Consider the following 13,550-nt stretch of genomic DNA (forward strand, 5'->3'; position numbering starts at 1 on the left):
ATCTAGTCAAATGCAGACGACCTCTCCCATTTCTAACTACACCCTAGGGCGATACTTTGTCAACAGCTTTTATTGCTCTGTTCCACCTATTACAAGTAAGATTTTCTAGTTCACTGCACCCCTGGATAACTGCTGAGCAAAACACCAACTTCAATCCCACGCCTTTTACTCCCTGGCAAAGAGTGACTTTTTCCTAATGCCAAGCTCAGGTGCAGACCACATTTGGACTCTGGAAGGAAACTATTTTGAAAGATGTATTTAAATGGCATCCTGTGAGTCTGAGAAAGCTCACGTATGAAGAAATCTCACTTAGTAGGAACCGAGCTTTATTAATACCATTCTCTCAGAGTCAATACTCGTGCAATTATGCACTTCATTCTGTTATTGCAGGTTTTTTTCTGTGATTGTGCCATTCCATGCAAGAAGGGGCTACGTAGTCTTGCAGCTTTTTAAACATATTTTGCTCACAAACTCTGTCTCTGTTTAGGCTCAACATTGTCCTTCAAGGGGTCTACTCAGCCTGACTCAGAATGTGGTTCCGAGTCACCATCTGCTGTCCTAAAGACTCACAAGTTACTACTTTAGTACTACTTTACAGATAGAAACACAAATGTAAATATAAACTTAGGCAGATAAAAAGAAAGCTTTGATTGGCTTGACTGTAATTTTGATAAAGTACACCTGGGGAAAGGTCTTTGTTTTTCTCTGATCATTTTCAGAAAGCAATACTGACCGCTATTCGGATGGAAAAGGCTGGCAGTGTAAAGGATGCATCCTCCTATCACCCAGCGCGATAAGGACTTAATCACAGACTGAGTTATTGACATGTGCCCTTCACAAGAAACCTTCGTGCAGTTTCAGAACACAGATAAGCATCCCCATCCCCATTCCACATCATAAGAAATAAGGTGCTGAAGTGGTGGAAGTAGCCTTTGTTAACATGCTCTTGTTTTAAAGATGAGGATTTGGGTAGCAGAAGTGTCGAGTATTAAGAGGAGGACACTGAGAGTGCGTCTTTGTTGCTAGGAAGGAACAAGTCTGCACTGAAAAAGCAAAAAAAAAAAAAAGGGGGCATCGATGCCTTAGGGTACCCTGCGCCGTCAGCATCACCTCAGGTTCTGCGACTCTGAAAGCGAACACCCAAAATAGAAAACTACGGCCAAGGGAGCTTACAAAAACCATGCCAGGCAGAAGCACTGGTGCTGATGTCCCCATGCCTTCTGCATGGACCTACCCCTTCTCTGTTCCTGCAGAGCATTACGAATTGGAAACACGTGGGAATTTGAACGTGCAAAGCAAGGACGGGAGAAATCACCTGCTGAGGCACTGCAGAGAGCTAGTAAGGGCCTCATCAGATGGAAGGTTCCTTCCTGAAAATGGGCAAAGCTATTCTTAGTTTTCCATTTATCTCTTCCTTCTGAATGCGTCTGGCAGTTGCACTGCCCTTTAGCTTCCCGTGGACTTTACCCTGTTGCACGCACACTTGGCTGCTTGTAACACAGCCCAAATTAGGAATAAAATCTTTGGCTTTAGAAATAAGGCTGTAACGAAAACCCAGAGAAAATTTCAGGGAAGTTCTATTTTTCAACTTTGCAAAACAGAACATGCAACAAAGAACTGAGCTTATATTTAATTTGTTAATTGCACATGACCTCCTTTTCATGTGGTACTTTCAACCACTATGAGCTTTCTGGGCAGAGGTAAGATAGGCACACTGGTATCTACCTCTACTCCCCCCAAAAGAGACAATTATTTGTAAAATATCATACTTCCATATCCAAAATACAATACTCCTTTAAGATGGATAAGTATTCACTTATCAGACATATTCACAATAGGGAAAAAAAACCCCAAGTAGAGCTGGCAAAAAATGTTTGGTAAACGTTAAATCAGACAAAAAGGCAGCTTTGGTGTCCTCTCATTACTGTACATATGACTGCTTTCAGATGGAGAGAACCCAGAAAAAAAAGGAACGGGAAAGCAGGACAGAGAAAAGACTTCTTCGTGTTGGTGGCAACACGCTGGTGTTAGAGCTCAACTGCATTAGAAACCCTAAGTGAGAACATGAACGCCTGCCTTCAGCAAATGGGGCTCCACCTGCAGGGATGCGAACCAGGGATCCCCACCGCCCCGGAGAGGGCTCCGGGCTTATACCGGCACTGCTGACTTGTACCAGTAAAAGAACCGGCAAAGGGAGCACGGGCTGAGACTGCTCTGTCAACACAAGCCCTTCAGCATTTTAAATTAAAAGACGACGACTACACCCCCAGCTACTTCACCCTTGAGTGAGCGAGCGATGCTTCTGCCATTCAAAGACAGAGAAATGCTCTTGATTCCAAGCTTACCCATCCGAAGGATGCAGAGCCATATCCTGGTAACGTAGGGTTGATACCAAGCGGGTGTCAGACTTCTGTCAGAGCTGCATCTTTGCTGCTACTGAAGCGAAGGGTTTCACTCTGGCAACAGGATCATTCCTTTAGGAACAATACTAATTATAGAACACGTTCATTGAGATCCAGGAAAAAATAGATTGGTTTTACTCAATTCTTTAATAGTGAGGATGAGTCATTTTCATACTGCTTTACACCACCACCTTAGAGGAAAAATATTCCTTTAACACGACAGCATGCACTTCTTCCTTCTTTACCCTCTTGACAGAAAGTCTGTGTCACGACATGTTGGGTTTGCCCAACAACAAACAGAGTATTTCACAGCTTGTAAAAGAGGCAACAAGAAAAAACTCATGGGAATTTGTCAAGTATATGCACCAACAAGAGGAAGTATTCCAATAATTATACTCAATCAAAATTTGAATGTGCTTAAGCTTCCCCAGGCCTTTCTAATTAAGAGGTAGGAGAACATTTTCCCAGCTTGTCTGAAGGACAGAATTTTCTGCCTGTGGTTGTAGCAGTAGCTGCAGTTGTAGCCCCCTCTGTCAACAGTTTGTAACAAAAAAAGCCCATTTTAGAGGCGTGTCATCCTCACCTAATTCTACCCAGCATACTACATATGACATAAAGGTCAGAAAACACGTTTTGTTGAATGTATTTTTAAAAAAGTTCTCATGGTTGTACTTTTTCCCTTTTACAAGGGCTGTGCCTTTCGGTGTGCCAGATGCTGGCTGGCATCAGCTGAGGGAAGCTACTGGTGCTGATGCTTGAAAGGAGAAGAGCTCGCCATGGTTCATCAGCGTCAGCAGTTTTGCTGCTATAGGAGAAGGAAGACGGACTCGTGTGATGCCGAAGCAGCCAGTGGTTGGAGAAACCACTGGAGAGGGATGCCAGCTGGGAGAGTACAGAGGACAACTTACTTACTTTGATTTAAACTTTCAGAAGAGAATTAAGGACAGTTGAATACATACCTCCAAAGGTCTTTGCGTGGATATCTGAGCGTGCTGCTTCTCCTACAGAGCTCAGAGCCTAGGACCGAGCAAAACTTTCCCTGCAATTACACCTCTCCTTGTCAGTACAAACTAATGACACAAATTGCAGAGTCTGGTAGCTAGCAGGTACATGTAGTGGATGCAGCACCACAGCTAAACACAGCGAACTTCTTAAAAGCTTAAAGGTGCAGAACAAACATTTATTACAACAGCTCAAAAATTAATGAGTTACATCCTTGCCCTCTTCTGACTGATGGAATAATAATGCAAGGATCTAATAAATTAACCAGAAAACAAAAAAAACCCCACAACTGACCTTTGCAAGGCTTCCAAAGCAGAAAGCTGAGAAAAAACATACAGACAGTTCGCATGACTGACTTCAATCCTTTATGTTGACAGTCCATTTATTCCTTTTTCCATTGCCACAAAATTTACACGCATACAGCTTACTCGGCAGCAAATCTCTCAGGTGCATTGAATGAGCAGATGCCTGCAGGTTTGCTCTCCTTGGCATGACATACATGATAAATTACATTTAAATTTAGAATTGGCAAGTACAAATCCTATGGCTCAGTTTCAAACACTCTAGGATGTAAAACCGAACAACTTGGCATCAAGTTTAAAAATACATACAGTATCTCTAGGAACTAATACTGTATGCACTGAACAACTTGACGACATCTGTACCATTTACGATTATAAATTGATCAGCCTCAGTGTCACCACTGTACCAGCTTACCTAAAAAGCGAATCAAGAGTGCCCTGTAAAGTGGAACTGTGCACAGCAGCAAATTATGAAAATATATAAGGAACTCATAATTTGAAAGCAGTGTATTTGCATTTATTTTCATGATTGCTCAAGTGTGAAGGTGACACTCCATGCTATTATTTATGGGAATGTAAAATGCATACGTGGTTTCAAATGGGTAGAACACTAGGAAGAACAAAAGAAAAAGTGTACTACGCCTAGGAAGCTGGCTGATAAGGAGGAACTCCTATCTTGAGAGTATTTTGCCCAGTCTTCCTCTGTTGGAAGGTGTCTTCCATGAAGGATCCTCACAGGAATGAGGCTTAAGAATAAGCGAATAAGTATGTATATATAGAAACTGAATACTACGCTAAGCCATCTTCCTTCTTCCTCAGATTAACAAGGCAAAAAACCTCAACCCACACGCATTTTTTATGCTCTATTTACTTTAAAAGGTAGAAGGTTCACCAGGTTGATTTGAAGGAGTTTTCAGCATGAACAAATGTTTCACAAGCTCTAGCGCTATGAAACTATTCAGTTATATCACATACCAATAGATTAAACTACTTCTGGTCAGTTATATTATAGCTATATATTTTAAGTGGCAATTGTGTGAATAACAAGCATTCCACTGCTTTTGGCTGCAGTGTTATGATGATGTTATGAGATGTTACACATTTTACAAAGCCTACAGGATAGATACAGAAATGGCTTGTTTTGGGAAGGAAGAGTAGGTAAGTCAAATGCACTAAAAAGAGCTTAATACTGTTTTTAAATCTCTGTTGACTTCTGTAGAATACCTGTACTTATGTACACAAATGCCCTTCTAAAAAAGATGTAGTCAATAAGTAATAATTTGGCTTAATATTACTTCCTAACTCTAGCCAGGGGAGAGAGGCAGCTGAAGACTGAGACACGGACATCTAGTGGCTGCCATGCAAGATCTAACATTTACAGACTGCTTAGGGTAAAAAGACTACTACTAATAAAGCACTCGTGGGGCATTTGTAAGTTGCCTGCTATGTTCTTACTAACAGGAAATTTGCTAAATTGTTCAAATTTGTCCTAATCCTGCTTTTTAAACATCATGCACAACTGAAATTCTCGCAAGCAGAAGAATGAAGTTAATCCTTCTGTACGCAGCACGTACATTTGTTCTTGTAGGCTGCATTGACATAAATGAAAGCTGACTGCTAATATGAAACCCTAAATATTAGAGTTTAAGAGAATATTGTAAGCTTTTATACCCTCACAACTACAAAATAAAATAGTATGCTGTCATGCAATACTTAAATGATGTGATCCAAACAGATATAAATTATATAACTTAATGCACTATTTTCTCCAAAATTCTTGCATCTATTCAGCTTTGATTACAGAAAATATATTGATCATAGCTGTACATACTCTTTAGCATCTCTTTAATAAACTTTTACAGTGGCTATGACAAACTCATTTTGATGAGGTAGCATTTAAAAGAGCCCTGTGTGAAGACATGTTGAATAGTTCCTGGTAAAACTTTTTTGTGCTTAGGCATTGGAAGACACTGTTGAGAAACAGGAGACTGACCTCTGTACATTTTATAATCTATGGCTGGTGAAAGGGGAGACACAAATGACTGAACAAATTCAGATTTGGTGAAAACTGGTCCAATTCCACTAGCCTTGAGATCAACGATACTGCATTAATTTACTCTTTTTTTCCCTTTAAATAAATAAAATTGAATGCACAATACATCCAGAGGCATGAATGCTTATCATCATTAACATAAAGTCTCCTTACCTCTAACTATTTCTCCAAAGTGGAAGCCAACTAGTTAGGTCTTTGGGCTTATTCATGTTTATTTTCTCTGAGAAGTGCCAGGAATTGCATTCATAACTATGTTGCATTTAGCTAGAATTTAGGATATGTTTCACGCTACAAATAAAACTATAAGTTATATTCCACCAGTTCATTATTTGAAATAAATACAACACATAATTGAAGACTAACTGAATTATGATAATCAAACATGAATTATAAAAGCATCTTTGGTTGTTTAATGTCTACTTTAAAATGGTTAAAAAAAGCTGGAATTGCAACATAGCATAAAGCAGCAGCCCTTCCTCAGCAATGCTACTGTTACATGTCCAAGCACTTCAAGAAGAATAATGAGGAAGTTAACCTTACTGGGAGAAAACAGAAGGCTGGATGTAATCAGTCTATATATCTAGGACTTAAAAATACAAATTTAAAATTTTTGGCAACAAGTAAAAAAAAGCATAAGTGCTTTTTTGTTTTGTTACAATTCTGTATTAGGACAGATCCACAGAACTAACTTTTATAAAAATACAACATACTGCATAAGTTTTTATTTAGGGATTTAATTTATATACCACAAATACTGCTTTTAATATAAGTACAATATAATACAGTTTTATTTATGTAACTGCTGGTGTTCACTTTGGATCATGAACTGAATGGCATGCTGTGCTGTCAAAACTTTAATAAAATGGCCTCTAGTTAAACTTCTCCGAAGTATAAAATCATGCAAAATCTACATCCTATATGATACAACCAGTACAATAATTGAAGCCAATAGCCTACAAACAGCCTGGACTATCTTCTGAGTTTGTTCTTGAAGCGTCCACAAGTCAGCCATTATTTTCTTTAGGCAGAAAGGAAGAATTTCAGTTTTGTCCAGAATCTCATCACGACCACTGAAACCAGCAACAATGTGCACAGTCATCAGTCAACAAATCTTCATTACCTAATGCAGTTCAGAGCGCATGTTTAGTCCATATTGACAAGTCTGGGGTTATGAAGTTTTACGTTTTCCTCCTGTAACTACTGGTCGTGCATATTCCACAAAATCATCTATAAGAACAGGCCACGCTCCTAAAGAGAAGTCAAGCAATTCAGAAATTAATGTATCATTATCAGCAATAAACTGGTGTAGTCTCCAAATACAAAAGATCAGAAGCTCACTTTGACATTTCTGGCCTAGTCTAGCTTTAACACGCATGACATAACAAACACTTGAAAAACACACCTAACTAATAAATTAAACATTTGAATCTTTTCTTGCAGCAATAGTTCTTAGTACATAGAAAATGTATTTAAAGCATAAAAATCCACACCACAAAGTTTATAAACGTTAGTTGATAGCAAAACCATGGCATTCCTATTAGAGCCATTCATAACTTCGGAAATATTTCTGTACGCAGTCATTCCAAAACAGGATTTGCAGGATTAGTAACAGAGTGGAAATTGCTTTTAGATTAGTAAAAAAAATGTCCACATCAACATTCTTGCAAGCAGAAAAATGATGTATTTTCTTGCAGTTAGCAGCACTTTTGTACAAAAAATACAGTTTCACTGAGACTCTTGTAGCATAACAGGTTCAAATAGCATGTGCTATATCATGGTGTGACAGTATCTTTACTTCTACTTACATATTACAGCAAACTAGGTAACCTTCTTATCATTACTGTTTCGGCAACAAGTATGACACTATATTTGCAGCTAAACCTCTAAGGGTAAACAAGACAGAAGGTAGCAGCATGTTCTGTTGTTCGTTTATAGCAATATTTTAATTCTGCTGTACCAATTTTTGAAGATATTCAAGTACTCCTTACCTTCTTCATCATAGTTGGACATATCATCTGCAATCATATTTCCAAAGTCTAACAAAAGATTCCAAGTATCTTTTGGAATTGATCTTTTATGATGTTCCTGTAAAGGAGGAAAAATGGTACTGTTCAATCCAAACTATTTTCAAATTCCACAGTAGTATTTTATATTGACATATACAGAAACAGACGTTTTAGAAGTATTGCTTCTTCTCTCTTTTTTTCTTTCTTAATTTAAATAAAGTTCAGAGCTTCCAGAGAAAGCTACAAAATAAACCAACTAAAGAAGGCAAAAATGTATAAGAAGTCTTTGATAGTTGTTTTATTTCTTCCATTCTGCTTTTAGGGTATGTGTTCCTAACTTGTTATGAAAAAGAATAAACAAAATGCACTTTATATTTCTACTTAATGGCATCCATTCCAGGTTCTGAAACTGTGCAGCCATGGGTTAGCATTCTGCCATTTCAACTAGAGCCCTTTTCTCCTTACCCCTTTTTAGTTACGCTTACCCTATCCCTCTTTCAACTTGTTGGTTATATTGTATTTACACTCTTCTCGCTTTCTTCTAGACTGCCTTCCAGATCCATCATCTCAGCCTCTCTTCAGCTATTCTCTCCTTCACCGTAATGCAATACCTGAATTTGCTGCACTTCTGCCCAGTCTCCTTTTTCCCAGTCTGTCCTACTCTCCACTACCACCTCCTTGTCTGATTTCAAATACATTCTTTCTGCATCACCCCATTCACAAGTACTAGTTGCCACCCTGGCCAGTTTGAGCAGCATTCCAAAAAGTTTCAGTCCTAGTCAGCATTCTCTCAGCTTTTAAAGTTAGCATTCCCAAAAAAAGAGAGTGTGTGGGCAAACACAACTACTCAGCAGTTGTGAGCTGTAGGATCAAGTCAGACCATTCACATCTCCCTTCATCTGTTGATACTGCTATATTACCTGAAGACAGCAGGTGATTAACAGGGAATTAAATTTCAACACCTGGTTCTGGTTTGCAGTAAAAAGTTCAACTGCATGAAAATACTTGCTCGGTGAAGAATTGGGGTTTTTTGTGTTTGTGGTTTTGGTTTTGTGTTGTGGAGTCGGTTTGTTTGTTGTTTGTGTGGGGTTTTTTTAAGCAGTAATACTCTGAAGTATTGAGAAGAATAAACTCCATTTCAAAAATCTGGAACTTGATCAAAATGAGGAGGCTGATGCCCAACACAGCAGCAAACATGTTCTCTCACTCAAGCCAAAGGTCATATCTTGACTGCAAAAAATATGACAAGCAAACACACCTTCTGGAAAAGATTTAAGATCTTTAAAACAAACAAAACACAAACAAAAAAAGCCCATCCTAGAGAGTCCTAACTTGCTTCTTTCTTAGGTTGAATTTTTTTTAATCTAAACATTTCTTCTAAAGTAAACATTCAGGTTAAATATTTGTAGCGAAGTAAGACACTTTATACCAGATCATCTAGATTATTGCTTGAAGTAGAGATCTGCAGAACTGTCTGTTGTAACAAACTTAATCACATAACGTTTGTCTCCCACTTGGCTAAGACTTTTCTTCAGCTACATCTATAGATCTGAATTTGGATGTGTTAAGGGTATTAAGGCAGTTAAAATGTGAAATGTTTTCACAAGTTCTCTTGATGAAACTGGTACATTATTCAGTGATTAAAATAAATATACTGTCCAAAAATTTAGAAAAAACTCCCAAAAATATTGCTAAAAGTATACACTTCCTCTATTAAGCACTGGTGATTATGGGACAAATGCAGAAAGACTTTTTAATTCTCCTAAACTAAAGATAAAAAGTTATATATAAAAAAAAAACAAGATAAATTATACATTATGTAACATTATATAAGGTATTTTTTTGCAAGTACATAGAAATGCAAGTGTAGAAACTTGGATGAATGAATCAGGTCTTTAATAAGACTATTCTGTAATTTCTAAAGTTTAATTTATGCATCTGTATTCCACTGCTCACAGAATTTCACTGGTAATAGAAAACTGTCAAGATCAGTGCACAGCTATTATCTAAAAATGAGTCAAAATAAGTACTCAAGACAAGAACTTCTGCTTAAAAAGAAAAGTCTCTCAGGTTAAGTCAGTCATAACAGAATTGACATTTAAAACAAGGCTGAGTTCATGCATTAATACCACAAAAGGCAGAGCATGGTAAAATATATGGTTGACAATAATCATAGCTATCTTGAGAATAAAGACAACATAGGTTCAATCTACAATCATGGCTTCCTTTCATGCAGAAGCTTTCAATAAGTAGGAGGATACAGGATCAAGCAAGCAGAATGCTCTATTACTTTGCATGTAGCAATCTTTTTGCATTCTTCTCAATTAGAAAATTATATAAAGAAGATTTAATTTGGCTTGATTTAAGACTATTTTATAACAATTTTCAAAAAGAAGACAGTTCGAAGGAAGTATTCAGACATCCTGTCTTTTTCTTTATTGTAAGCACACAGCCTACAAGCCAGACTACTGTGGACTAAGATAGTCAGAAAGGAATACGGTACGTACTTACCAACAAAAATTTATTCCAAAGATCTAGAAATTTAAACCTTCCTGACAAGACTAAATTCCAATATGCAATTGCCATTTCTAGATCTGCAAAAGACAAAGCAACACATAAATACTACAGTACATTATATACAATAAAACTCTTATGGTTGAACAATTAATGCTACATCCAGTGTATTATGATACAAATGAACAACATTCTTATAAAATCACTACTCTCTCCTCTCACTGACCCAAAAGGTGGAAGACAAGCAGTAATGGTATAAATTGCATATTGAACATTCCGGCCATAAAGACTAAAATATTTCTGTCACCATCCAGCAGTGCCAAATTAAAACTACTGTCAATCTACAGAAAGAGAACAAGATACTTATCAATAACCCTGTTTACAAATAAAAGTAAATAAATAAAAAAGAGATATATGGACAAACACAGCAAATATTGATAGAAACCAAATAATTTAAGACTGCAGGTGCCAATTCCTGTTAATTTATCACATTTCAGACCCACTTGACTTTAAAGGGAAATTAAGGACACAAGGGGATAAAACCAGATTTTTCTGAAGCATGATAATTCTACAGCACCCCCTACAGCAATAATTCTCTTCTTCTGGAATCATCCAGCACCTACACCCAATACTGAAAATATAAGTCCAAGAAAGCAGCCCTTATTCTGCACCGTGAGCAGTGATCCAAGAGCAGAGTTCAGCTCATGCATGCCAACAGGAGGGTGCAGCACTGCCACACATTCAAGCGGAAAACTAGGAGCAGTATTAGATGCAGCATAAGGGTAGAAAGGATGTTTTCTTGAAGGCTTGTTTTCAGTCTCAGCAACTCACAATACCTAATGGCTTCTGTGCTTGGTTCCACAGATAACAGCACTGAATGTATGTGTACTGCTGTGCAAACACAAAACAAAGCACAGCCCTTCTTAAACCACAAAAAGATTTCAGTTTGTGCTTTCAGTGTAAAGTAAGTATAAACAAAATATGAAACTCAGTAGAAAGTACTGTCATAGCAGATAAGATGGAAGCTTAACCTCCACCTACAAGAAAGGATCACGGTATTTGAAATTGTACATACCACATTACAAACCAAAGGACACTGTCACCTGAAATCAAGTTTCGAGTCTGAAAGAGATGTTCCAGATTTTAACATAGCCGGTTCCCTAGAGTCTGTATCATAGAGGGCTGGGGCCCAGACAAAGTGCAATAGTTAAGATGTAGAGAAACGCAGTATGCCTGTACCTAACTATACAGAGACAGTGCTGCTGGTGTTTGTTCTACTATGATCAGAGTGCTTTTCAGTACAGAACTTGCTTTATGCCCTAATAAACTTCTTTCAGTCCTTCCTGTCTTTACCACCTTGCTCACTTTTCAGAGAAAATAAGTAGAATAGAATAGTTAATAGCATTTACTTCCTGTTTAGATATGCAGATTAATTATTCATATCTGTTATCCCAAATGAAAAGCAAAAGAAATTGGGAGGGAGAAACTTGAATAATCTTAAGGGTTTCTAAACTTCACTGTGAAGTGACTGGCTTTGATCCCATTCACTCAGGCTTCTTTATGAAGACTCAACCTTTCCAAGCCAATCTTGCAAATCTATCATGTGACAACATTAAGCAAAATGCACTTTGAAGAAACAACACTTTAATAGCAGGAGAGTTTTTATACTTCTGATGGAAATATTCCTTGGAAGAAGGTACAGGCAAGGAAACAAAGATGGTTAAAGGTGCCACAAAAAAGTTAAAAGGTAAAGAAGAGGCCATACTTCCTTGGTTTATTTGGGTATGTGTCAAATTCAGTATTATGTTAAGGTGAACTTGATTATTGCAAAATTGTGTTTAACACAATGCATGTGAAATACTATCTTAATTAAGTTGATACTTGAGGGATACATTACATGCATGTGCAAATCGATTCTCCTACACAAAGACACAGAAATTATTTGCTATAATATACAGCAAAAGTGTATCCTGCTGAGGATGCCGCTCTGTAGTGGCTGAAACTGGTCCATGCTGGAGCTGCTCTCCCCATTAAGCACACAGAGGGAAGTCTCATTCTCAGCTCAAGGGAAAAAAAAAAAAAAAGAGTAAATCTCTCTCATCTGGTTCACTGGAATCACACAAACTCATGAACTAACACAAGAGAAATTTGAACAAAAGGACTAGATGGGACTATCACCTTTCATAGTGGTGCCAGTTTATGCAGTCTTAAAGTATTTGAGGAAACTAGGCCTTCAGGTGTGCTACATTCTCAGGGGATATGGCTACACTTCTGTTTGAAGACAATTCCCTACCTAAGTTGAAAAACAGCACTGGAGGACAGATGAGATGATTTTTCTGCTTTAAACGGAAGACCTAGTTACACAGAGTCCCAGTTCTACATTAGGATGCTGATAGTAGTATCAATAAACAGTAATGCTGAGGCATTTGTGTACCTGCTACAATTAGTGCAGCACAAAAGATACTAAGAAAAAAAATAAAGGCCTCATGCCATGGGAGTTTTGCATCCCCACAGGAAGATGCTTTGGAAGGCATGGATTTTTTAGGCAGTCTTAGGAATACCTATTTCAATGCTGCATAAATATGAAGGCATCATTACAAATAAAATCAAACCACAATTACAAAAATATGCTGGTTTTGTACCAAAAAATATGCTTCCCACATTATAGATTAATAATGCAAGTTTTATAAACGGAAAGGAAAAGACAGATGCATAAATCTCTGGAAACTAACACCTACGCAAGGACCAGTTTAGAAGAGATTTTATTGCAAACATCCATGTTCATATCCAAAACATAAAACTGCTAAACTGTTACTGTTTAAAGAACATCTTAAAAATACCACATCATAAACCGGACATTATACAATGATTTGAGCTTTCCCTTCATGCCAAAATATTTTCAGTGTCACTATCTAGTGAGTGTTTTATGTCATGTAGCTCCTTCAGCATAATGGCTTCATGTTCCAAAGTTTTTGCATACACTGAAACAAAGCTTCAATATCTAGATATTCATCTTTCTGGATATCTGGTCTAGTTGTGGCTACATAAAGCATCTATAAAGCTTTCTGTAGTAAAACCCTAAGAACTGAGTTACCTACAAGTGATACCGATTACTATTACAAAATTATTAAAACTAAAATTACTTAAAAATTTTTTAAAATATATACCACATCTAGGTAAAACAAATTCAAGGAGGAGGGAAAGGCTAATAAAATAACGCTGTAATTATTTTAAACATTATTTTGCTAAATGACATTTATTATAGTAAACA

General features: G+C 37.4%; 1 protein-coding gene across 5 annotated transcripts in view; it reads right to left on the minus strand.

Annotated features, from left to right (window-relative positions):
* Positions 1 to 3,572: 3,572 nt before the first annotated feature.
* DCUN1D2 (defective in cullin neddylation 1 domain containing 2) overlaps positions 3,573 to 13,550 on the minus strand; it is a 28,723-nt gene continuing 18,745 nt past the window's right edge. For 3 of the 5 annotated variants that reach the window (XM_049834102.1, XM_049834103.1, XM_049834104.1), the window contains exons 5-7: positions 10,277 to 10,359; positions 7,748 to 7,844; positions 3,574 to 7,007 (exon numbers count right to left, since the gene is read on the minus strand). In XM_049834102.1, coding sequence (XP_049690059.1) covers positions 6,928 to 7,007; positions 7,748 to 7,844; positions 10,277 to 10,359 — 260 coding nt within the window. In that variant the 3' untranslated portion in view covers positions 3,574 to 6,927. Of the gene's footprint in view, positions 7,008 to 7,747; positions 7,845 to 10,276; positions 10,360 to 13,550 lie in introns of all 5 variants that reach the window. The other 2 variants (XM_049834105.1, XM_049834106.1) reach the window with 1 other exon arrangement.

This window comes from Accipiter gentilis, chromosome 31 (genome assembly GCF_929443795.1).
Source record: "Accipiter gentilis chromosome 31, bAccGen1.1, whole genome shotgun sequence".
NCBI classification, from domain to species: domain Eukaryota; kingdom Metazoa; phylum Chordata; class Aves; order Accipitriformes; family Accipitridae; genus Astur; species Astur gentilis.